Genomic DNA, 23,455 nt, shown 5'->3' with positions numbered 1-23,455 from the left:
TGACAGAGGGGACAGGTGCAGGGTGGGGGGATGGTAAAGGGAAGAGGCAGCCGGAAACGCAATCTGATACCTCTAGGCTCTGCCGAGAAACTGGGGCAGGTGATGGTGGTGGGGGGGGGGGAACAGGGACTTGCCAGACGGGCAGGGGCCCAAGAACATGAGGCTAAGATCCCAGCCTGGGACTCGCCACAGCTAGTGGTGAGGGTGGGGGCTGGGCAGAGACACTGAACCCCGGGGCGGCCCTGGTCTGCTGTGGACAGGGGAGCAGTCAGGCAGGTCAGCTGCGGCCATTTCTTGGGGGGGTGGATGGGACAGGGAGGCTGAGATGGGGTTTGCAGTCCCTGACCAGTGACTCTACCAACTGCTTCTGGAAGCTGGGCCCACCCCCCCAGAGATCCAAGGTCCACCCGCCTGGTTCCCATCTTAAGAAAGCTCTGGGGAGTTCCCGCCATGGCTCCAAGGTTGACAAACCCAACTGGTATCCATGAGGACGTGGGTTCAATCCTTGGCCTCACTCAGTGGGTTAAGGATCCGGCGTTGCCGTGAGCTGTGGTGTAGGTTACAAAAGCAGCTCGGATCCCGCTTTGCTGTGGCTGTGGTGTAGGCCGGCGGCTACAGCTCCAATTAGACCCCTAGCCTGGGAACCTCCATATGCCGAGGGTGTGGCCCTAAAAAGACAAAAAGAGGAAAAAAAAAAAGAAAAGAAAAGAAAGAAAGATAGAAAGCAAGCAAGCTCTGGATTTATCTCCGTAGATGATAAATAATGTTTATTAAAGCAGCTGTGATTCTCTGACGGAGCATCTGGGAAGACATATCAGGCTCAGGACTCCTGCCCCACCCCCTCCACACCCACCCAACTCTGGCAGTGACAGTTTGTCATCATGCTCCCTGAACCCTTCCCAGGCCCCGGGAACAGCAGTCCCCACCAGGGGCTGGGGTGGAGATGTGGCTCATGAGCGCCCCCTGGGGGGAACCCGAGGGCTGAGTCGGTGGTGCCATTTCCTCCCAACCATCAGGCCTGCCTTGAACCCATCTGAGCTCCCTGGGGCTCTGCCTCCGCCAGGGCTGCCAAGCGGAAGGCCTGCAGAGCCTGCACCAGCAACCGGGGAAGGCTTCGTGCCAGCGTGGCTGGCTCCAAGCCCACCAGGCCGCCAAAGACCACGTGCCGGCCCCCCAAGCCTGCTTGAATCCAGGCTCGGAAGAGCCCCGTCAGTGTCTTGGAGCCCAGATCTGCCAGCACCTGCAGAAAGAGAGAGAAGAGGCAGCTCTGGGGCCCACCACCCTACTGTTGGCTCCTCTCCTCCTTCCCCCAGAAACTTCCCCAGACCCTTCCCCATCCCTCCCCCCATCCTGCTCACTTGGCCACACCCACAAGCCCCTCCAACCGCCCTGCCCCACCAGCTTCACACCCACCTGGCACCCAGTTCCCACACCGCTGCCCTTCCCCTGGGAGCCCCTTACCTCCACCCCCAGGACTGCTGGCCCCCTGCCCATCAGGGCTGACCCAGGCGAGCCTTCTGTGCACACTGCGAGGGAGTCTGGAAAGCCTGGGGACCCACCTCATGAAAGTCCATGGCCAGGCGCTCTGAGGGGACCTGCAGAATCCAGGCGTGGGTGCCCTGGAGGGTGGCCAGCTTCTGCAGCAGGGGCTCCAACCCAGGGCAGCCTGCAGGAAGGGGAGAGGAGGCGGGAATAAGAGAACTGACACTAGCAGGAGGCCGTAGGTAGTATCCCCACAAGGACCTGGGGCCACGTCCCGGTGGGCAGACTTCTCATGCTGCAGATGGGGCGGCCGAGGGTCAGACGAGGCTCAGAGACGTTAAATGGTAACACAAAGCCCAGATTCTGTTGATAGTGATGAGGGCCCAAAGTCACAAGTCCCTCAGCCAAGGAATCATCCGCCCTGCTGCGGGGGAGGGGGAGCGTCGGTTTGACTGAGGCGGGATGGATTGAAACTGCTTCCCGGCACAGACTCCGCGGGAATCCGAGAAACCCGGCCTGGGCCCGCCCTAGCCCTAGTCCACGGCGATCGCCGGCAGGGGGCGTCATTACCGTTTGCTTCTGCGCGCGGCTCCGACCTCCTCTTCGGAAACCTCGTGCCCGCAGCCCGCGGTCCTGGGGAGATGCAGGGTTAGGGGGACGCCTCGGCCGCGCTGGGCTGGAGCCCGAGCTGGGCTGCAAGGGCCTGGGGTACCTGGGTGCAGCCGCTGCTCGTGAGAAGGGCGCCTGGGCGGATCCCGGAGCCACGGAGCTGGGCGAGTCAGGGCCGGGGCCAGGCGCCGCACCCCGGGGCGCGGGCCGAACAGTTCCTGGGCGCCTCGCAGCAGTTCCAGCAGGGTGTGCGCCAGCGAGCGCAGCTCTGCGGGCGGGACAAGGGTCCAAGCGGCGGTCAGACGCGGGCCAGACCCCCGGGCCCCCAGGCCAGCCCCGGGAACCGGAACGGGACTGACCACATCGGCGGCGGCGCTGCAGGCACTGCTGGTGCGCCAAACGCTCACAGGCGCCCGCGGGCCCCGGGCACAGGTGGGCGTAGAAGGCGCAGGGCGGGGCGGCCTCGGCCAGAGGCTCCTCTTTCGGGTTCCAAGCCAGAAGCTCCCTGCAGCTGGGCTCGTGGCTGAAGGGGGCCGCTGCGGAGGAGCGGCAGAAACTAGCTCACACACACCCCGCTCTGGGCTCTAGCCCCCCAAAACCCTTCCCCGGAGGGAGACAGGCTTTCCCAACGCAAGAGGCTGGAAACAGGCAGGGTGGAAACGGGCTGGTCCCAGGGCAGTTAGTGGGACCCTGGGGAGAGGGGAATAGGAAAGGGATGCTGACCACTCATCTGCTCCTGGAGCCAGTCCTTGAACACAGCCACACGGGTGTAGACTCCTGGCTTCCCTGGCTCCCCACATCCGTCCCCCCAGGAAGTGACTCCGTACAAGACCTCCCTGGGGTGGGGACCAGGCTCAGAACAGGTCAGGGGGCCTCCAGAGTCACCCTGTGAAGACCCAAGCCAAGAGAGAGGGCACTGCATTGACGACCCCCCAGCTCTCAACTCCCCTGGGGTTATCACTCTTGTACCCATTTTAGTGATGAGGACATAGAGGCTCAGTGACAGTCTGATTGTAAAAGGAGGCTGTCCCGCCCATGGGGAGTGGCCCACCAACACCCTCGGATCAGTCAAGTCTCATACCTGGCACGAATCAATGCCCCCGGCCAGGTAGCCAGCACAGAGCATGCTGCTAGGGCGCAGCCCGGGTCCCAGGGCCCTTCTGCAGGTATCCGGGCTGAGTAGGGGCACTCGGGCCTCCCTCACCGCCTCAGCCTCAGGCCCATCTACAGGGAAGGGGCAGTGGAAGGGGCTCAGGCCTATACCACAGCCACAGCAACTGGGATCCGAGCTGCTTCTGTGACCTACACCACAGCTCATGGCAATGCTGGATCCGCGACCCACTGAACAGTGCCAGGGATCGAACTCTCATCCTCATGGATACTAATCGGGTTCAGGGAACTCCCTCCCAGTCCCCTCCTTGGGCCCTCCCCCTTTATGGGATGGGCAGCATTTTGCTAAGGCAGCTGGACGCAGATAAGAATCCTACAGCCTGGCCTTCTCAAACTCCATCGCCCCACCCCATTCTTCCCACCACATGCGCAGCTCACCCAGGCCCCGCCCTCCCTAGTACCTTCGAAGAGGGCACCCCAGCCCGCGATGGCGCAGGCGGTGCCGGCGGGGGGCTCCTGGGGCTCCTGGGGCAGGCACACAGGGCGCGCCGCCCCTGCCGGGCTCACCGGCGTCCACAGCTGCACCAGGGCCAGGTCGTTGTGGAAGGTCCGAGGGTCAAACTGAGGAGGGGGTGGCAGTGCAGTGTCAACTAGGTTCGGGGTACGTTGCCGTTGCCAACTCTGAGGTCCTGGGGGCTGCCCTCTCACCTTGGGGTGGGGCAAGATGCGGTTCACAGGTACCTCCTCCGCTTTTTCCCCCCGGGGCCCCTCGGCCAGCGTCACGGTCCACAGAAGCTCGTTCTGGGCGCTGCGGGGCGAGAGGAGGAAGACACGCAAGACAAGGATGCAGTGATGTCCCCTGGAGACCCTGCCCTCCGCCCACGGGTACCACCCAGCGATCCCGCACGCCGGGCTGCTTCTCCGCCTGGGGGCATGGAGGGCGGGCTGGGGAGAGGCCGCGGAACTGACTGGGTCGAACACCCAGGCAGGTGCGTCCCGAAGTGGTGTGCTGCTGGGTGGGCAGCAGGAGCGCCTTGAGGCAGAGACAGGGTGGGGACCGCCGCCAGGGGGCAGCAGAGACCGGCCCTCGCTCGTGGCGCCCGGCCGACGACCGCGGAAGAGCTGAACCGGGGATCTGGGCCGGGCAGGGGCCTAGGGGCAGATGTACCCCGCGAAGCAGTGCGCCGCCGTAAGCACCCAGGATGCCGCCACCAGGACGCCGCCGCACAGAGGCTGCCCACCGAGTTGCAGCCTCACCAGCCAGGGCCAGGCCCCTGGGGGTGCAGCGTTGCCCCCCACAATGCGGCCGTGGGCCCGCGTCACGTTGACAGTGCCCGGGTGTCTCTCGCCACAAGGACCTAGAAAGACCGAAGCGGTGTCAGGAGGGACAAGTCCTGGTCGTCCTCACCATTGAGACCCGCCCCCCCGGGGGGGTCCACCTGCCTTCAACCCTGCCCCCATGAACATTTTCAGCCTCACCTGGCTCAGGTGGATCCTGGAGGAGGGGGGCCTGAAGCCTGGGCCACCCAGGTGCTGTTGAGAAACAGACCTCTGAGCCTCGTGGCACCCTGCCACCCTTCCTCCACCCCAGGCTGGGCCGGAACCTTCTCCTGCCTCACCCCCCACGGGTTCACTGCCCTTACCCTCCCCCATAGCAGTCAGGGGCTTTTTCAGCAGCCGTGAACTTCTCACTGTTCACCAAACGAGCCCAGACCGGTCCTGCCCTCCTGCCTTTGCACATGATGTGCCCAAGCCTGGTGAGCCCTTTCCACCTGGCAAGACCTTTGGGCGCATCATCTTGGCTGCAGCCCCGCCCAGTCTCTGTCCCCAAGGTGTGATGGGAAGGGATGGGGTGGGGGGGGAGACAGGAGATCAGGCCCAGGGCAAGCTCACCAGGGCATGGGGTGGTGTGGTTGGCACAGCTACGGCACTCGTGCAGCCTGTGCTGGATCTCCATCGCCACTCGATTTACTGCCCACTCGGCGCTCCTCTGGGCAGCCCGCAACACTTTTGTCCCCTGGGCTGACAGAGCTGCTGGGACAGGGGCGCAAGTCAGGCTCAGTTGGGGTCTTCCAGGCTGGTCCTCCTTCCGCCAGCCCTGAGCCCCACCTTGAGAGACCCAGGGGGGGAACGCAGGTTGGGCGCCAGGTGCCCGGGGACAGAACGCGGAGGACAAAGAGCCTGGGACCTCAAGCCCCAGGACTCAGGAGCAAACTCAGACCAGTTTCTTAGATCAAGTTACCTCTGTAATTTCAACTGAGTTGGGCAGGAATCTTTGAAAAGGGCCCTTCCTAAAAAGCCTGACAGAAAAACAGCCCTCGGGAGGTACAGACAGCACAGAACACAGGTGCATTGGCACAAAATGATCATGGTTGAGTGGCCCACCTCGGGGCCCAGACAGCCAAGAGGATGCTGCCCTGAGCCTCTTCCTCCCTGCTAAACCCAGAACTTTCCAGAAAGCACACTAAACCTAGAACTCTCCAGAAAGCACACTAAACCCAGAACTTTCCAGAAAGCACACCTTTGGGCAGGGCTTGCCGGCCCCCCTGCCCGGAACCCCCACCCACACCCCCGCCTCTATGTTCGACCGCCCTCGGCGACTTTCCAGACCAGCCTGGGCTCACCTTGCAGGGTGCTGGGGGGCAGGCGCAGGTACAGTGGGTGCCCATGGGCAGACTGTGGCCCTGGGAGGGGCGGCAGCAGCAGCAGCAGCACGGCCAGCAGCATGGTGACCGGGAGCCTGGGCAGGTCACCCTGTGCTCTTTCCCCCTCGGGGTCCTCCTTCCTCCTGGCGCTTGTGCCCTGGTGCCTGCCTCCCACGGCTGCCTTTCTGCCCCTGGGCACTGAGCTCTGCCTCGCATCATCTGACTCTCTTCTCTTACATCGCAGTGGCCCGCTTCCCCTGGTCAGTCCCTCACCTGGCCCTTAACTCCCAGGAGGCCGCAGGGGAAATGGGGCTTGGGGGGCTATATAGAGCACAGACTGGGGGGCACGCGGGAAGGGGGCCAGGCCGGGGGAGGGATGAGGGTAGTGGGTTCGACTCTCACCTTTGAAGTCCCATCATCCAGGCTCTGAGGCCCCCCTTCTGTCAAAGGAGCCCTTGTTTCTGCGGCTCCATCAAAGGGGCCTGGACAGGCCAGAAGAGCTGACGGTTAGGCTGGGGGCCAGGCGGAGGGGGGCTGGCGGCCAGGGGCTGGCCCTGTCTCCAGGGCTCCGATGGGAGGCGGGAGTCCCATCTGCCTCTATTCCCCAAGGAGTTTACAGCTCTGCTGGAGGCAGTCACTCCTGGAGGGAGGAGGGCAGGGGGTGTCTGAGGGTCCTTGGCAGCCCCACCCCCAGAGGAGGTGCCCAAGCTCCCAATCCCTCTGCCCCTAATTGCTTGGCAGCGTCCCTCCCCAGTGTGGCCATTTCTAAAGATGATCAAAGCGCCCTAATTAGCGCCGTAATTGCTGCACTGGGGGTGGTGGTTGGCGGGGGGAGAGGCAGAGGCGGGCGGACGCTGGAGTGGCCCGGAGAGGAAGGCGGGAGATGAAAGGCCCCACCAGTGGCCCAGTTCGGGAAGGACAGGCCCCGGCAGCTTCTGCCACTCTCCCAGACCCCCTGCCCCTGCAGAGGGCCCGCTCAGCCTGCCCGGCATTGTTCTGAGTTGCTCTGACCCTGATCTGGCAGGAGGGCGTCTTCTGGAGTCTCACGGGAAGGGCCACCAATGGGCAGCTCTCCTGGGACTGAGTCCCCACCTGGGGCAGAGAGGAGGTGTCCTTTGGCCCCACAGAATATCCTGGGGCCAAACAAAAGAATCCCGGCACCCTAATTCAGCCTGGTGACCCACGGCGGCTTTGGCAGATGCAGTCCTTTTTCAGAGCAGCTCTGTCATGGCATCTCTTAGTAATACTACCCTTTCTTCTCCAGCCCTTGCTTCTTCTGCACAGGTGAACCTGCCCTGATCAGAACTGACTCCGCCTTTATTTATTTGTTTTTTCTTATAAGGGCCGCACCCTTTATATATGGAAGTTCCCAGGCTAGGGTTCGATTCTGGAGGTGCAGGGGCTGGCCTACGCCAGATCTGAGCTGTGTCTGCAACCTATACCACAGCTCACCACAACGCCAGGTCCTTAACCCACTGAGTGAGGCCAGGGATCGAACCTTCATACTCAAGGATACTAGTCGGGTTTGTTACCACTGAGCCACACAGGAACTCCGGGGTCTGGGACTTTTTAATCTCCAAAGTCTTGGCAGAAAGGGTGTTTGCTCAACACAGCCTGTATTTGAAGCATAAACAGAGGTTTGAGAAAATATCTAAAGGAAAAGTATCTGTGGTTTCAAGAGAGTCATCAAGGTAGGGGCCCAGAAAGCAGAGATGGGTGGGAATGCTTAGCAGACCCTGGGGTGGAGGCCAATAGCTCAGATGCATCCATAGGTTCTTGTGTTCAAAATGAAGGGATTAAGGAGTTCCCATCGTGGCGCAGCAGAAACAAATTTCACTAGGAACCATAAGGTTGCGGGTTTGATCCCTGGCTTCACTCAATGGGTTAAGGATCCTGCGTTGCTGTGGTTGTGGTGCAGGCCGGAAGATGTAGCTCCGATTGGACCTCTAGCCTGGGAACCTCCGCCGGTGTGACTCTAAAAAGCAAAAAGAGCAAAGCCTCACCATGCAGCGCCCTGTGGACACTACCCCTGGGGAGTTCCTCCGGGGGTACCCTTCCTGCCCACTGGGCACCTAAGTCCCTTAGCTGCTTGGATTCTGCCAAAGCCAGGTGGGCTAAGCTCCCACCTGCCTCCTGGTCCCCCTCCTGCCTCCACGGGTCTTTAAGGCAGGAGGCGGAGGAGCAAGAAGACCAGGAGTTGCTGATCTATTTACTGTCCCTTCTGGTCCAACTCTCCTCAGGCTAAAAAAAAAAAAAAAAAAAAGACCCCTGCCACCTGGAAAGAAAAATTAGGGGCTTCACAGCATGGGCTGCAATTCCGCTCAAACCCCAGCTCACCCTTCTCTGCTGACTCCTCTGCCACTCCTGTCTCCATGGCTGGATGGGTCACTAGCCCTCGCCTCTCCTCTGTCTATACCCCACCTCGAGTCCAGGTCAATTTTTCATTCACTTGCACAAGTTACCTCCTAAGAACCATGTCTAACTCCAAGCTTCGTGGAATAATTTTATTATTATTATTATTATTTCGCAGTTTAGGGCCGCGCCCGAGGCATATGGAGATTCCTAGGCTAGGGGTCTAATCGGAGCTGTAGCTGCCGGCCCACACCGCAGCCACAGCAACGCCAGATCCAAGCCGCGTCTATAACCTACACCACAGCTCAAGGCAACACTGGGTCCTTAACCCACTAATCAAGGCCAGGGATTGAACCCGCAACCTCATGTTTCCTAGTGGGATTCATGTCCACTGCACCACAATGGGAAGCCCTGATTTTGTTTATTATTGGTGGTGGGTGCACTTGTTCCTTATCTGCTTCTCCCAAGAATGTGATGGAGAGGCCACTGTCCCAGCAGCATCTCTTATCTCTGTCACATCACCCTCTTGTATCTTCTTCAGAGCAACCATTTCTCTGTTGCAGGGGCTCTTGCCTGTTTAAGGGACTTTGTCTCTACAGCCTAGTCACGTGGGCAGTTGCCCCAGACCCGCCCCACAGTGCAGGGCTCCCTGCAGGACCCTATCAGAGGCCACACTCCCCCATGGCCCCTCCTCTGAGTGGAAAGGGAAAAGGGACGGGGAGGAGGGCCTTTGGGGTGGCACAGGGCTGGTGGAGGGGACATCTTCTCTACCCTCCTCCGCTACCCCCCCCAAAAGGAGTTCCCTGGTGGCTCAGTGGGTTAAAGATCTGACACTGTCATTGTGCTGGTGCGGGTTGGGTCCCTGGCCGAGGGAACTTCCACATGCCACACGTGCAGAGAAGAGAGCGATTGGGAGGGAGAGGAAAGGTCTTCCGTCGCGGCTCCAGCCAAGCGGGAGGGAGTGAGGCCTGGGATCCTTGGAGGAATCAAGGAAATCTTTGCTCAGGAATGGGGGCGCTGGGAGAGGGAGGGACTGGCATTTTGTTCCCAGTAGAGGTCAATTTGACTAGAGGGCTCACAGACCAGCTGGGGCCCTTTGAAGGGACAGTGGGTGGCAGTGCCGAGTGGGGCAGGGCCCGTTCCCCCCCCCCCCACCCCCGAGGTTCCTGGTCCCTGAGCATTTACAGGGGGCCTTCTCACATTCGCCCACAGGCCTGAGGGTTGGCCCTGAGTGTGAAAGAGACTGGTGGCTCCAGGCTTTGGGGACAAAGTGCAGCACAATTGACACTGCCAGCTGTACATTGCTGTAATACGTGCCTCACGGACAGGACCGACTATGTAATATGCCAGGGTTTCAGGGCAAATTGAAAAAGCAGGGCCTCTTGTTCAATAGTTATTAAGAAATTCAGAGTTGCCTGGTGGCCTGGTGGTTAAGGATTGGGTATTTTCGCTGCTGTGGCACAGATGCCAGCCCTGGCCCAAGAACTTCCACAAACCACAGGGGAAGCCAAAAAAAAAAAAAAAAATTGCAAGGGAGTTTCCTGGTGGTCTAGTGGTTAGGATCTAGGGCTTTCACTGCTGCATCCCAGGTTCCATCTCTGGTCTGGGAACTGAGATCCCACATCACACTGCAGCCAAAAATAATAAAATAAAATAAAATAAAACAAAACTTAAGACTTTGGCATTAAACCAAATTTGAGGCCTTCCTGAGCCAGGGAAGCCCCTGTGTCCAGGGAACCAGCCTGAGGGACTCTCCCGACCCCGCAGGTTGGCCCTCAGTGAAAAGGAGGTGTAGCCACCTTAGGGTCTGGACTCTGGTCCAGGGTTCCCCGGCCCAGATGAATCAGGAGCAAGGGGCCCCTTTGCTTCCACCTCCCCCAACACTGCAGAACCGCCCTCACTTCCACTCCCAACCCCATTCAAGCTTCTGAAGCTCAGCCCAAGCTCGGGGAGGGGAGAAGAGATTTTATCAAGCAGGAACATGGAGTTTCAGGGGACAAAGTCCAGAAGGAGAAGGCTCTGCCCTGGGGGAGGTGGAGAAGGCTGGGAATCTGGCCGGATGTTGGGAAGTGAGCTGCCTCTTCCAGTGGGAAAGGGGCCTCCGAGGGCTGTGCCTGGAAAACCTACCTTATTTCAACTCAGCACCCTGAGGAGTTGCGATTCCCCAGTAAGCTGGTGAGAGAGACTGCGGCTGTGAGCTCTGCCCTTTGGTGTCTGTCTGCGGCTGGGGAGGAGGGCTTTCAGTCTCGTCCCTGGGATGTCCCCAGCGCCTACCACAGGGTGTGACACACTGTATTTGCTGAACCAGTGAAGGAATGAGTGATCAGTACCGACCCCTCTTCCTGCTGCGGAACTGAATTCCCTGCCTCCCGGCACGTCGACTTCAATCTGTCCATCGCCGTCCTGAGGTCCCCCTCGCCCCTGTCGGCTGCTCCCCATCCATTGGCTCCCTTTCCACGCGGGGGCGGGGCCTGGTCTGCGGGCGCTTCTCGCTCACGCCCACATTCAGACTGTGGCCTGTGATGTGGGTCGGGGGAGAGAGGGGACAATTTCTGGGGGGGCAGGCAGGGACCAGCCCTTCACACCCTCGCCTCTGAACTCGGGGAAGGAAGCGGCTCAGGGAGGTGACCCCTCCTGCAGTCCCCTCTTGTGCTGCCCCCCTCTGCCTCCTTTTTTTCTGGGGCTGGAGGCAGGATCATGTCCAGGGTGTGGGAGGGATGCCCCAGGACCTGGAAGCATGCTTAGTGGCATCTGTGGCCCCTGATTTCTCAGCCCCCCTCCAGGCCCCTGTCTCCTGCCTGGGAGGGGAGCCGGCCTTGTCTGTCATCTGCTGGCCTTGCTGCCCCCATGCCCTGTGAGGCCGCAGCTGCTCCCCCTCAGCCTCCATTCCCCCGCCCCGCAGGTGGAAGAAAGTCTCAGCCCCTGTCTTCCGCTCCAAGAAGAGGGCGGGGGGAGAACTTTGGACCTTTGTGTTGGTATTGCTGGAAAACCCTGGCAGGCTCAGGTCAGGAGGCTCCCATGGGCTCTGGTGATGTGGACCCGCCCTGCAGCCTCCCTCCTGGCATGGAGCCCCTTCTTGTGTTCAGAGGCGGACTGTAGGGGAACCCTGGGCCTCTGGAAATGGGGAGGAGACACCCAGACACTGGGTGCCCTGGGGCAGAAGCTGCCCTTCCAGGGGGAGACACTTGTCCTGGCGAGATCTCCCTGCCATGGGTGTGCTCACCCCTCCCTCCACCCCAAACCACCCTGGGGCCCCGAGGGGGAGTGGCCAGAAGGGCTTGGGGCGGGGGGAGGGAGACTAAGCCCCGGCCAGTCTGCCTTTGGGGGCAGCGTCTGCCAAAAGCAGCCACGAGCTGGTACTGGCACAGTGACTGAGAGGAGAAGTTCCTGTAGGGATGAGAGGCTGCTCAGGCCATGATTCAGAGCTCAGGCCCTGGGGTTCTGACTGTTCCTCCGGGTGACACCGGGCTGAGTCACTTCCTGCTGTGAACGGAACTGTTCCCCAAAGATATGTTGATGTCCTGGCCCCCAGTGCCTCAGAATGTGACCTAATTTGGAAATAGAGTTGTGGGGAGGGGGGCAGAGAGCAGAGGTCATGCAGGAGCAGGGTGGACCCTTAATCCCATCTGTCCTTCCCAAAGAGAAGGGACACACGGGGAGAGGGCCAGTGACAACAGAGGCCAAGACTGGAGCTATGCGTTGCAAGCCAAGGAGAGCCCCCACGCTGGATGTAAGAGAACGAATGGCAAGAGACAGATCCTCAAAACAGCCTTTGAAACAGCGTGACCCTGCCAACACCTCGATTTTGTGGGCCTTCCAGCCCCCAGAACTGTGAGAGTGTCCATTTCCACCCAGTGAGTGATCCTTTGTGATGGGCAGCCCAGGAAACTAACACCCTTCCCCATCTCTCAACCTCATGTTCCAAAATCTGGGAAATGGGCTAATAACATCCATCTTGCTCAGAGGATTAATGGACACCTGTTAGGCTTCTTGCAAAAGGCCGGCGGAGATTCTCACCATCGCTCTAGGTCGGCATTTTGCAGATGTTCAGAGTTCATGGGATGCTATTTCCTTGCATGAATAGGCTCCTAGAGGCAGCAAGGGGGATGCTGGAGCCTAGAGAATAAGAAAGAATAGGATCTGGGGCAGGAGCAGGGCGGCGGCACTCCCCGGTTGGTCTGTGTGGCCTGATGCTCAGAGGGAGTCTGAGCAGGGGGACCCCCTGGTCCCACGGGGCCTTCCTCACGCATGGCCTGTCCCCTTCAGTTTGTCAGCTTCACTTGCTCTGACTTCTCCCTCCGTTTGGGCTGAACTTGACTTTAAGAGGGAGAGGCAAGGGTGCTGCCTGGGGGTGGTGGTGGGATGCTGCCTGCAGGGTCCGTGGGTCTCGGAGAATGAGGTGGTCCTGGAACCTGCAGGCAGGGCTCTAAGGGGTTGGCGAGACCCATGGCTTCTCACCCAATATTCTCGGCAGGGGCCAAAGGTATGGTTGCACCCCAAACGCACCGTGTGGTCCCCCCATATCAGAACCTAGCTGTTTGTACACACCCTATAATCCTTTCAGTCTCAGTCCTTTCCCACCACTCTTTCCTGTCAACCTCTTCTAAGTGCTTGGGAGGAGAAAGGGTGACTCCTGCACCCCCCACCCCCGCCTTCTCTGGGGGGCCAACCACTACTCCAGGGATCCTGCGAGGGGTGGGGGAAACCTCTGCTTTTCCATTTTATTTTATTTTTAAAGTTGTTTTTTTTAAAGTTATTTCCACATTTAACAAATAATGTATTTTTTAATTTTATGGCTGCACCTGTGGCATATGGAAATTCTCTGGGCCAGGGGCTGAACCTGAGGCACAGCTGCGACCTGTGGCAACACGGGATCCTTTTATTTTTTATTTATTATTTTTATGTTATTTACTTATTTATATTTATTTTATTTATTATTTATTATTTTATTTATTTTATTTATTAAAAATTTTTTTTCTTTTTAAGTCTGCACCCATGGCATGTGGAAGTTCCCAGGCTGGGGTCGAATTGGAGTTGGGGATCCATAGAGCCTGAGGTGCTGCGTTACTAACACCAGTTGCTAAGCTGAGTGCCACCATGGGCCAGCTCTGGGCTGCATGGTTCATTTCTTAAGTTGAACCCTATGGAACCCATCAAAAGAGCTATAACAGGTTTACTTAAGAAGATGGAATCAATATTGGAGTTCCCCTCATGGCTCAGAGGAATCAAATCCAACTAGCATCCATGAGGCTGTGGGTTCGACCCCTGGCCTTGCACAGTGGGTTAAGGATCCAGTGTTCCGTGAACTGTGGTATAGGTTGCAGTCTCGGGCTGGGATCTGGCGTTGCTGTGGCTTTGCTGTAGGCTGGCAGCTGTAGCTCCCATTTGACCCCTAGCCTGGGAACCTCCATATGCTGCAAGTGCGGCCCTAAAAAAAGCAAAAAAAAAAAAAGTCAGTATTTACAACATCTTTCTCAGCATTTAAGCATGATGGAAAGCTTTAGGGAAGGAGGACACATCCAGGTGAAATTATTTGAAGTTAAGTATGTGTGGAATTTTGAATACCATTGTTCAAGCTTGTGATTAAAAAATGCAAACCAGGAGTTCCCGACATGGCGCAGCAGAAACAAATCTGACTAGGAACCATGAGGTTGTGGATTCAATCCCTGACCTCGCTCAGTGGGTTAAGGATCCTGCATTGCGGTGAGCTATGGTGCAGGTCACAGACGTGGCTTGGATCTGGTGTTGCTGCGGCTGTGGTGTAGATTAGACCCCTAACCTGGAAACGCCACATGCTTCTGGTGCGGCCCTAAAAGGGCAGAGGACAAAAAAATCCCTTTCTTCTGATCTCTCTCCATAAGTTTTTCCATTTTCTCGATCTTGCTGTCAGCTGTGTTTCTCTGAAAGGTTGCTAACTTAACATCTTCAAGTTCTACTATAATGTTCACATTTCTCCCCCCGAGACAAGAAAGATCCTCCCTAATCAATACTTTTTTTTTTGCTTTTAAGTCCGCATCTTCGGCATTTGGAATTTCCCAGGCTAGGGGTCGAGTCCCACCTATGCCAGAGCCACAGCAACGCCATATCAGAGCCATGCCTACGACCTCCAGCACAGCTCATGGCAACACCAGATCCTTAACCCACTGAGCGAGGCCAGGGATCAAACCCTCAACCTCATGGTTTCTAGTCGGATTTGTTTCTGCTGAGCCACGACAGGAACGCCAATACTTTTTATTCTTATCGTTTTCACATCTTTTTGGTAATATGAGATGCTCTTTTTAGAAAATGCCATCTTGTGGTTTCTTTCAGTTTCCTTCCGTTTATTTTCCTTTGTTAAAATAAACAAATTAAATTTAATAAAGTATATTTAAAATACCCAGGAATTCCCGTTGTGACTCAGCAGGTTGAGAACCCAACTAGTATCCATGAGGATGTGAGTTCGATCCCTGGCCTCGCTCAGTGGGTTAAGGATCCAGCATTGCCGTGAGCTGCGGTGTAGGTCGCAGATGCAACTCTGATCCCATGTTGCTGTGGCTGTGGTGTAAGCCAGTAGCTGTAGCTCCGATTCAGCCCCTAGCCTGGGCACTTCCATATACCGCAGGTACAGCCCTGAAAATTAAAATAAAATAAAATAAAATAAAATAAGATACTTACTATGATCCCTTTCCTAGCAATATTTTTACCCATTTAGCTCTCTAAACTTGCACCTGTATCAGCACAAAAAGAGATGTCTGGAAATGGTTATTAGTCACTAATTATGGCTTTTTTTGGGGGGGGGGGCTTTTTTTTGCCTTTTCTAGGGCTGCACCTGCAGCATATGGAGGTTCCCAGGCTAGAGGTTGAGTCAGTGCTGTAGCTGCCAGTCTACACCACAGCCACAGCAATGCAGGATCCGAGCTGAGACTGCGAACTACACCACAGCTCATGGCAACGCCAGATCCTTAACCCACTGAGTGAGGCCAGGGATCGAACCCTCAATCTCATGGTTCCTAGTCAGATTCGTTAACCACCGCGCCACGACAGGAACTCCTAATTATGGCTATTTCTGAAAGAGAGATTTATCTTTATTTTTGTCTTGCTTCTTACTTTCTTACTTTCTCACTTAGCTCAAATTCCTTTAAACCAGCAGGTAGCATTTGCACAAATGCAAAACATGAAGAGTATAAAAGCAAAGTGCAGGGCATCCAGTGGAAACCTCATCAATGATACAAAGTTTGTTAGTGCAGTATTTCACCTGATAAATATTAATATGGAAAACTGACCAACGATAAACAGTTTCCTATGGTTTAATGTACTACAATGTACTAAGCCTTTAACGATCACAACGATTTAAGGCAGATGTCATTGGACACAGTTCACAGATAAGGCCACTGAGGCTCAGAGCAGAGAGATGAGGAGCTATGTCGCCTGGCCACTCCCTTGACTACTGCCCAGCCCTGCCTTCTGAGGCCACCGGTGCCTCCTGCCTATGTCACACATCAGGGTTTGCCCAAGTCTCTTGACACAAAGGTCAAAGGTTCTTCTTGAAAGGGTAGAGGGTTTGCCTCCGCCTGGGGGGACCTGGCTGTGCTGAGGCAGGAGGGGGCCAAGGGGAGCAGCTGTGAGGGCACCTGGGGGAAAGGGTGGGGTCTTCGAATGGCAGACAAAGCAGAGGGCTGGAGGCCAGGGGCCTGGAGGGGTCGGAGTGAGGTGGGAGAGGAGAACCCAGGGCCTTGATGCCACCAAAGTCCTTCCAGCATCCATCTTGCACCCCCGGCTCGGCTCTACTCCCTAAGACTCCTGAGGTCTGGGACCCCGAGGCGGGGTGGCTCAGCCACTCTCTGAGCTTGGCTGCACCCATGGCAAAGAAGCGGGGTGGCTCACACACCAGGACCCCTCCGCACAGCCTCACCACCTTCCCTTTGGGCATGTCCTGCCCCGCCCCAGAGCTCCAGATCCCATCACCCGGTGTCCAGTGGAGGCTGGCAGCCAGGGCAGGGGACCAGAGGTGGGGGGCGGCTAATTAACACCCCAAGCTAATTATGGTGGTGAGTAAGGCGCTTTGCCTGTCATAGCCCCCTTCCTGTGCGTGTGCATGCACACACACACACACACACACACACACACTCACTGAAGTGCAGCCCATTTGCAGGGTAATGGCTTCGGAATTATCTATGGCATTAGCAGCAGCCAGACTGGGCGAGGTAGGGCAGGTTAAAGGCAGGCGTCCTAGGCTGGGAGTGGGGGATCCCGACGGAGGAAGTGGGTCCCCTGGGATGGGATCTGGGCCCCTGGAGATGCTGCAGTGGGGGAGGATAAGGTTGGGATGCCAAGGGCTTGGTGGGGGTCAGGACCAGGTGAAGGGGCCCTGCTCACCACTGCCCAGTGCTTTCCTTCCCGTTTCCAAGGCCTGTGAGTGGACAGACAACCAGGGGCACTAACCCAGGACCTCAGATCACAGCCAGGTAGTCCCTGGTCTCCTGTCCTGGCCTCAGGGCCGTGTCTGCTACTCAGTCCTGGGCAGTGACATCCTCCTGACAGCCTAGAGAGGGTGGCCAAGGGTGGTGAAGGGACGAAAAGGGACCCCCAGGAAGGAGGACATGGGTTGTGGGCGTGGCAAGGGGGCAGCAGGCTGAGGTGTTTCCCTCCAGGTGGCGGGGTCAGGGCCAAGGTGCTCAGCAGTGCCAGGGAGTTGGGGCTCTGGGAGGGAGAACCTCTTCCTTCTGCAGATTGGGAAACTGAAAAGAGCCACCACCTGGGTCTTCAGAAAAAGCCTCGGAATGTCTGTTTCATGGAGTGAGGACATGGGGCTAATCTCATCCTGAGCCCCCTTAGCCAGCTAGCCTTGGCGGGGGCAGCAAGGCCCCAGTTTAAAAAAAAAGCAGGGCAAGCTGGACCTTCCAGGCTGCTTGGGATGCTGAGGTTGCAGTGATGTGGGGGCGGGGATGGCCCCTGGGGTACCTAAGATCCCATCCCAGGGCTCAGGCAGGCCCGGCGTCTGCCATGAGAGTGCTGGTGAGTCATGCCCATCAGCCTGACAAAAAAGCCAGGCTCCACGACTCTGGCAGTGGCAGAGCATCCCCCCACCTGTGGGCACACCCAGATTGCATTTGCTGAAATAAATTGCTGGAGAAAATAAATCCTGCACACATGATTAATGGGAGGCAGGCAGCCGCCACAAAGAGCCGCTGGGGAACAGAGTGACAGTCGGGCACAGAGCCAGTGTAGCTGTGGGGCCTCCGGGAAGGGGCTCTGGTGACTACACAGCCACCGGGGTCGCTGTGGCCCTGGCATGGCCACCCAACAGGGGGGGACCGAGCCTGCAAACTGACAAGGCCCCCAGGGGGTCAGGCCGCCCCCCAACATGGCTCTCCACCATCGCACGCAGTGTGCAGTGGGAGCATCCTGAGCTTGGAGCCCCTCTGACCTGGACTGGTGATTGGGAGTCCCCATGAGCCAGAGCAGGGATGAAGTAAAGCCAAGGTCTCAGGAGGAAGGACAAGGGCTGATGAGAAAGGAATCCTGCCAGCTCGCCATGAGTCTTTGAGCAAGTCACCTCCTGTCTAAGCCTCAATCTCATCTGCTCCACCTGTGCCTTCTAAGGGGTTGAGAGTCGAAGCTGAGGGCACCCATGCAAAGCACCTACGAGGGATGTGGAGCACACAAGGGACCATCCCAGACAACAAAGGGGAGTTCCCTGGTGGCCTAGCGGTTAAGGACCCAGCAATGTCAGTACTGTGGTTCTGGTTACTGCTCTGGCACAGGTGTTATCCATGGCCTGGGAACTTCCGCATGGTGGGGCTCGACCAAAAGAGAGGGTGGGTGGCGGAAGCCAGCATCTCTGACATGCCCGAGCTGGGGACTGGGGCATAGTCTCTGCTCGCATGGAGCGCACAGGCTGGTGGTAGGCAAATACCGAAGAAATAATAATAACGGCATAACATATGTGATTCGAATGCACCAGTTACTGTAAAGGAGAAGACCTGCGTGCGGGGGAGACACAGGCAGTGGGTTTACTGTCTAGAGGTCAAGACAGGCTCTCAGTGAACCCTGAACACAAGCGAATTTGTGGCAAATACCCACAAGTACATCAGCCTTCTCTGCTGGTGAGGCTGCTGAGAAACAGTCTGATCACGGCTTGGGGACAGCGTGACAGCGCAAGCCCCAGGCAGGGCACCTGGTAAAACCTGATCAAGTACCCACCCACGTTACACACACTCTCATTCTGTGAATAGGACTCACAGGACGTTTTACCCCACCTGTCTGTCTAAAAGCCCTTTTATTTTTTATTTTTTTGTCTTTTCTAGGGCTGCACCCACAGCATATGGAGGTTCCCAGGCTAGGGGTCCAATCAGAGCTGTAGCTGCTGGCCTACACCACAGCCACAGCAAGGCTGGATCCAAGCCACATTCTGCAACCCACACCACAGCTCACAGCAACACTGGATCCCTAACCCACTGAGTGAGGCCAGGGATCGAACCTGCGTCCTCATGGATGCTAGTCGGGTTCGTTAACCACTGAGCCATGACGGGAACTCCCCAAAAGCACACTTACGAAATGGTGGATGTGCAAGGATGTTCACTGCAACATTGCTAGTAAGAGCCCAAAAGGAGCAACCTTAAAATGGGCTGTGTTCAGCCACACAAGGGAAAACGATGTAGCTGTAAAAAAGGAACAAGGAATCTTTGTTTCGGAAAGAATGTCAAGATAGATTTAGTGAAAACAAAATGCACAACAGAGTGTACATGATATGCTACCTTTTGTAGAAGAATGGAGGAAAACTGAGAGCACAGATTCTTATTTTCTTTAGAAGACTATGTAAGAAATTAATAAACATGCCACCTGGCAGGTATGTGGGGGGTTGGGACCAGGTACTTGGGGACAGCGTTGCAAGAAGGCTTTTTACTTTGTATTGCTTTGATTTTTTTGAATCAATTGGGCTATTATCTTCTGAAAAAAATTTTTTAATTATATTTAAGGGACTTTGTTTCCTCCTGGAGGGCAGAGGGCTCCCTAGGGGAATTGCAGCCGGGAACTGAAGAAGCCAGAAGTTCCTCAGGCGTGAACCCGTCCCTGGAGAAAACTTACTGATTCTGGGCCCTCTCTATTTAAACACTGACCCGTTCTGAACAAACCAGTTTTGGGAACAGTTCATCCATTCAACCTTCAGAGAAGGACGGGAGCTCAGGGGAAGTGAGACCCCAGCACAGATGGCTCCCAACCAAGCCCCTGACTCTGGGTCCTGGGCTTGCAGGGAGGCCAAGGACTTCACCGGTGGACCTGGGGGATCGACTGGAGCCCTGCACGGCGGATGCGGATGGAGCAGCATCGCGGAAGGAGCGCCGCCAGGTGGGACGCCCGCCCGCCACCGGATGAGAGAAAGGATGAGCAGCGTGGCGGGCCACCTGCAAACTCTGGGGCGAGAGAGCTACACAGCAGGCCTCCCAGCGGCCAGGCCCGGAGGCCTGCCGACCCTCCCCACCCGGACGCGAGGAAGCCCCTCCTTCCGACGGACCAGCCCAGCGGGTCCCGGGCTAAGGGGGTGGGGGGCCCAGCAGGCGTGGGGCGCCCCCTGGTGGCGCTCGGGGAGAGACACAGGCTTGAAAAATGGAATCCCTGGACCAGCACCCCAGGGACTGGTGGGGCGAGAGGTAGAACGGAGGGGTCTCCCAGCTGGGACAAGGGATTCGAACCGGGTCGATCAGGGGGAGATCTTGGGGCGGTCGAAGGAAGAGCTCAGTGACTGTGGCTACCCCAGTTACCCCACAGCGGATGGCCTGTGGGCGTCGGTTTCGGAAGCACCGCCCCATGGCGTCCCCGCCCCCGTCCCCTCCCTCGCGCCTCCCCAGCAGAAGGGCACAGCTGCTAGCCTGGCGTTCCGAAGTTCAGGGAGTGAATCTCCTGCGCTTTCTGCCCTTGCCAGGATCTCTCCACCCTCCCTCCTCCCCCCTTTCCCCAAGGCAGCCGCTCTTTTTTGTGTGTGTTTGGGTTTTTTTGTCCTCCGCATTTTAGGACTCACCTGCGGCGTATGGAGCTTCCCAGGCTAGGGGTCCAATCCGAGCTACAGCTGCCGGCCTACACCACAGCTCACCGCAACGCCGGATCCTTAACCCCCCGAGTGGGGCCAGGGATCAAACCCACAACCTCATGGTTCCTAGTCAGATTCATTTCCACTGCGCCACGACGGGAACTCCAAGGCAGCCTCTCTTTGCTCTTTGTTCCCTGAATCGTCCTTTACCTGCTCAAGCCACAGCACCCCCCTCCCCACAGATTTGCCCACCTGGGAAATCCTGGAGCCAGCAAAATGTAGGAGCGGACAGCACCACGAGGGCTGAGTGGGACGGGAGGGCAGAGCAGCAGATGATGGCGCTGGAGGGAGGGGGCGCAGACGATGGAGGTAGCTGGGCTCCGGACCCCTGCTCTCTGGCGCATGGGGCCCTGGGCCTCAGATTTGGGGTTTCCCCTCATTTCCTCATTGTGTCTGAGCACCTCTCCCCTGGGAGGCTCCCAGATCATGCCTGCTTCCCAGCTAGTGTGCGCGCACACACATGCCCACTGGATAGTGATGGCCCTCAGAGCAGAGGTCTGGGGCATCTGAACCAGGCCAGGGTGGGCTTTGTTAACGGCTTTTATACGTTGTCCCCACTAAGCCTAAAGATATGCCCATAGCGCAGATGAGGCAACTGAGGCATGGCGAGGTCGATGGCTTACCAAGGTGAGCCAGGATTCCCAGGTCTGACCACAAGCCCGTCTGAGGATGAAAAGGGGGTGTGGGGACTCCCTCCGGGTGTCACCTTGCTTACATGGTCATGGCTGGGGCCTGAGGGAAATAAGACAATTAACAGCCATTTGTGGGGAGTTCTCTTGTGGCACAGTGAGTTAAGGATCGGGCGTTGTCACTGCAGAGGCTTGGGTTGCTGCTGTGGCGCGGGTTCGATCCCTGGCCCAGGGATCTTCCACATGCCTTCAGCATGCCCAAAGCAAAACAAAACAAAACACACACACAAAAAAACAACCTCCCAGCATTTTGTGAAGTTCACCAAAGCATCAGGATATGCCAGGCCCCAGTCTAGGCATCCTACAGGAACTGACTCAAGCATCCCTCGGAGAAGCTTTATGCTCTGGGGCTATAATCGCCCCACCTTAGAGATGGGGTCTGAGTGGGGAAACGCAAGGTTGCGCAACCTTCTGGGGACCACACAACACAAAGGCTGGAGCTAAACTTTGAACCCAGGCAGGCGAGCGCTGCTGTCTGAACCGGTATTCGAGTAGCTCTGAGATCGTGGCAGAGGGGCAGGCTGTCCCTGTGATCTGCCTGGAGTCCATCTCTGCCCAGTTTTGCTCTCTCCGGGCCCCTTGTCTTTGAACCACTCTGTCTCTAAGTCCTGCTCTGGACATGGCCCCACATTCTTCCCCTCTGAGGCCCCTGGAGACTGGCTATGGTACAGCGAGGATTCAATGAGGGAGGGGCTCCTTAAGCAGCGCATGAACTTGGAGTTGGAACTTACTTTCTGTAGTGCCTCCCCCCACCCCGCCTCCAGGAAACAGGCTGCCCAGGAAAGGGTGTTGCCCCTTGGTCCTGCCCCTTGGTCTAGGTCAGTTCTGACAGGGCCACCAGCCCACCCAGTGTCCTCCAAGCCCAGGAGGCTCAGGAGGTTCAGGATCAAGTTCAGCACATCAGAGACCAAGTCTAGACTTGAAGCCAGGCTTCCAACTTGGCCCTCCCCGGAGGCTGAATCCCCCTTGGTGGCAGACCTGCCCAGCTTAGCCATGGCCCCGACCAAGGCATCCTTGTCCTGTATGAAGACAGGTGTCTCTTTTTTTGCCACCCACCCCCGCCCTGCTGCCAAGTCCTTGTGTCTTTCTGTCCCTCACCCCCACCCCCATTTCTTCTCTCCCCGCTGTGTCTCTGTTTCTGCATAGCTCTGTGGCCTCTCTCCCTCCCTCCCTCCCTCCCTCCCCAACTCTCTGCCACCCCCCTCCCCCCCACGCCCCTGCCCTCTTTCAAGCCCCCAGCCTCCTCCACCTTCCCAGAGCCTGGTCTTCAGAAAGCCCCCTTCTCTTCCTGGCCTTCTTGGAGGTGGAGCGGGAGCAGGAGCACATTTCTTGTCGCCCAGGCCTAATATCTTAATGCAAAGCCATTACTCACCGGAGTCCAGGCAGGGCAGGCCTCTCCCCTCCTCGTTTGTCATCTAGAGTGAAGCCTCTGCGTTGTTCCTCGGGGATCAGATTAAGGGACTGACAGGCCGGATGAACAAATTTAGCTGCCAGCGCAGCCTCCTCAGGCCCTCCCTCCCCAGCCTCCCTGGCGGCTCCGGGCCCCTGAACTTTGAGTAGGGGAGGTCTGAGGCCTCAGGGTCCTGGTTTCTGATCCTCCTCACCCGGCAGGGGGCAGGGGTCGTGGGAGCTTTTCTCCTAAGAGAGCAAGAGAAAAGGAGCTGGGGCCAGAATGACCAGGACCCCTGGGGACTCTTGAGCATTTACCATAAAAATAGAACCATCAGGAATTCCTGCTGTGGCAAAAAGGGGTCCGTGGCATCTTAGGGGGACAGGTTCCATCCCCAGCAAGGCACAGTGGGTTAAGGGTCCAGCGTTGCCAAGGTTGCAGCTTAGGTCATGACTGCTCTGGCTGGCTCGGATCTGATTCCTGGCCTGGAAACTCCATATGCCTTGGGGTGGCCAAAAAAGAAAACAAGGAAAAAATAAAAATAAAAGAGTCCACACTAAATATAGCTCTTAAATCCTGTCAGGCACATCGGCAGGTCTTTACCTGTATTCACTCATTTCATCCTTACAACAACCTTATGAAGCAGGTACTATTATTATCTTCATTTACGAAGGCTCAGAGAGGCTAAGTCGCTTGCTCAAGGACACACAGCTAGTTAAGTCTAGGTATTAGTTATGGTGCAACAGTTTTACTTTTGTTAATTTTTTCAACACAATATCTGCAGAGAGGGGCTAGTATCTTTCCCCTTATAGATGAGAAAACTGAGGCGTTTGCCCACGTCTAGAGCCTTCTGGCACAGCTCTGTACCCTACCATGGTCCCACCTCCCTTTCTCTGTTTCCAGCGGACAGGCTCAGAGAATTTGGGGGAAGTAGTAGGGTAACACTCCCTGGCTTGGCCTGTTTGCCCCTCAGCCCCATCTTTGGGGCCACATCCTCCATCAGGGATCTTGATTTGCCAGAACTTCTCTTTAGCCTTGTTGCTGAGCATCTGCCACCTGGAACCGAAGCCCCGGAGCTGAAAGCCAAGAGCTGCCTCCATGGGAGGGGCAG

The 23,455-nt window shown here is 57.3% G+C and overlaps 1 protein-coding gene across 5 annotated transcripts; it reads right to left on the bottom strand.

Moving 5' to 3' along the window:
- Positions 1-771: 771 nt before the first annotated feature.
- On the bottom strand, positions 772-22,435 carry PRSS56 (serine protease 56). Of its 5 annotated transcripts, none has more exons than XM_047773770.1 (17): positions 22,327-22,426; positions 20,889-20,997; positions 12,216-12,314; positions 10,326-10,715; positions 6,249-6,486; positions 5,095-5,232; positions 4,681-4,734; positions 4,370-4,559; positions 3,910-4,009; positions 3,663-3,822; positions 3,173-3,315; positions 2,815-2,977; positions 2,451-2,627; positions 2,195-2,359; positions 2,053-2,115; positions 1,560-1,666; positions 772-1,240 (listed from the first exon to the last, which is right to left on the bottom strand). In XM_047773770.1, exons 6-17 carry the CDS (start codon positions 5,156-5,158, stop codon positions 1,013-1,015), a joined length of 1,614 nt encoding a protein of 537 aa, XP_047629726.1. In that variant the 5' UTR covers positions 5,159-5,232; positions 6,249-6,486; positions 10,326-10,715; positions 12,216-12,314; positions 20,889-20,997; positions 22,327-22,426; the 3' UTR covers positions 772-1,012. The 5 variants fall into 5 exon arrangements, with proteins under 5 accessions (XP_047629726.1, XP_047629723.1, XP_047629724.1 ...); XM_047773772.1 differs by having other exon boundaries at positions 1,179-1,240; positions 1,462-1,666; positions 22,327-22,435; XM_047773767.1 differs by having other exon boundaries at positions 1,462-1,666; positions 2,053-2,627; positions 22,327-22,431.
- Between the last annotated feature and the right edge of the window lie 1,020 nt (positions 22,436-23,455).

Source organism: Phacochoerus africanus, chromosome 3, assembly GCF_016906955.1.
Source record: "Phacochoerus africanus isolate WHEZ1 chromosome 3, ROS_Pafr_v1, whole genome shotgun sequence".
Lineage (NCBI taxonomy): Eukaryota > Metazoa > Chordata > Mammalia > Artiodactyla > Suidae > Phacochoerus > Phacochoerus africanus.
The sequence above is the reverse complement of the archived record's forward strand: the minus strand, read 5'-3'. Positions and strand labels throughout refer to the sequence as shown.

What these genes read in the sequence shown, in the direction of transcription:
- PRSS56 (XM_047773767.1), bottom strand. Translation starts at nt 5,158, where the DNA reads ATGGAGATCCAGCACAGGCTGCACGAGTGCCGTAGCTGTGCCAACCAC. An exon ending in CCACACCACCCCATGCCCTG is followed by an intron (nt 4,735 to 5,094) that starts GTGAGCTTGCCC and finishes GTTTCTCAACAG; the next exon opens with CACCTGGGTGGCCCAGGCTT. An exon ending in GCGGCGCACTGCTTCGCGGG is followed by an intron (nt 4,010 to 4,369) that starts GTACATCTGCCC and finishes CTCGCCCCGCAG; the next exon opens with CGCCCAGAACGAGCTTCTGT.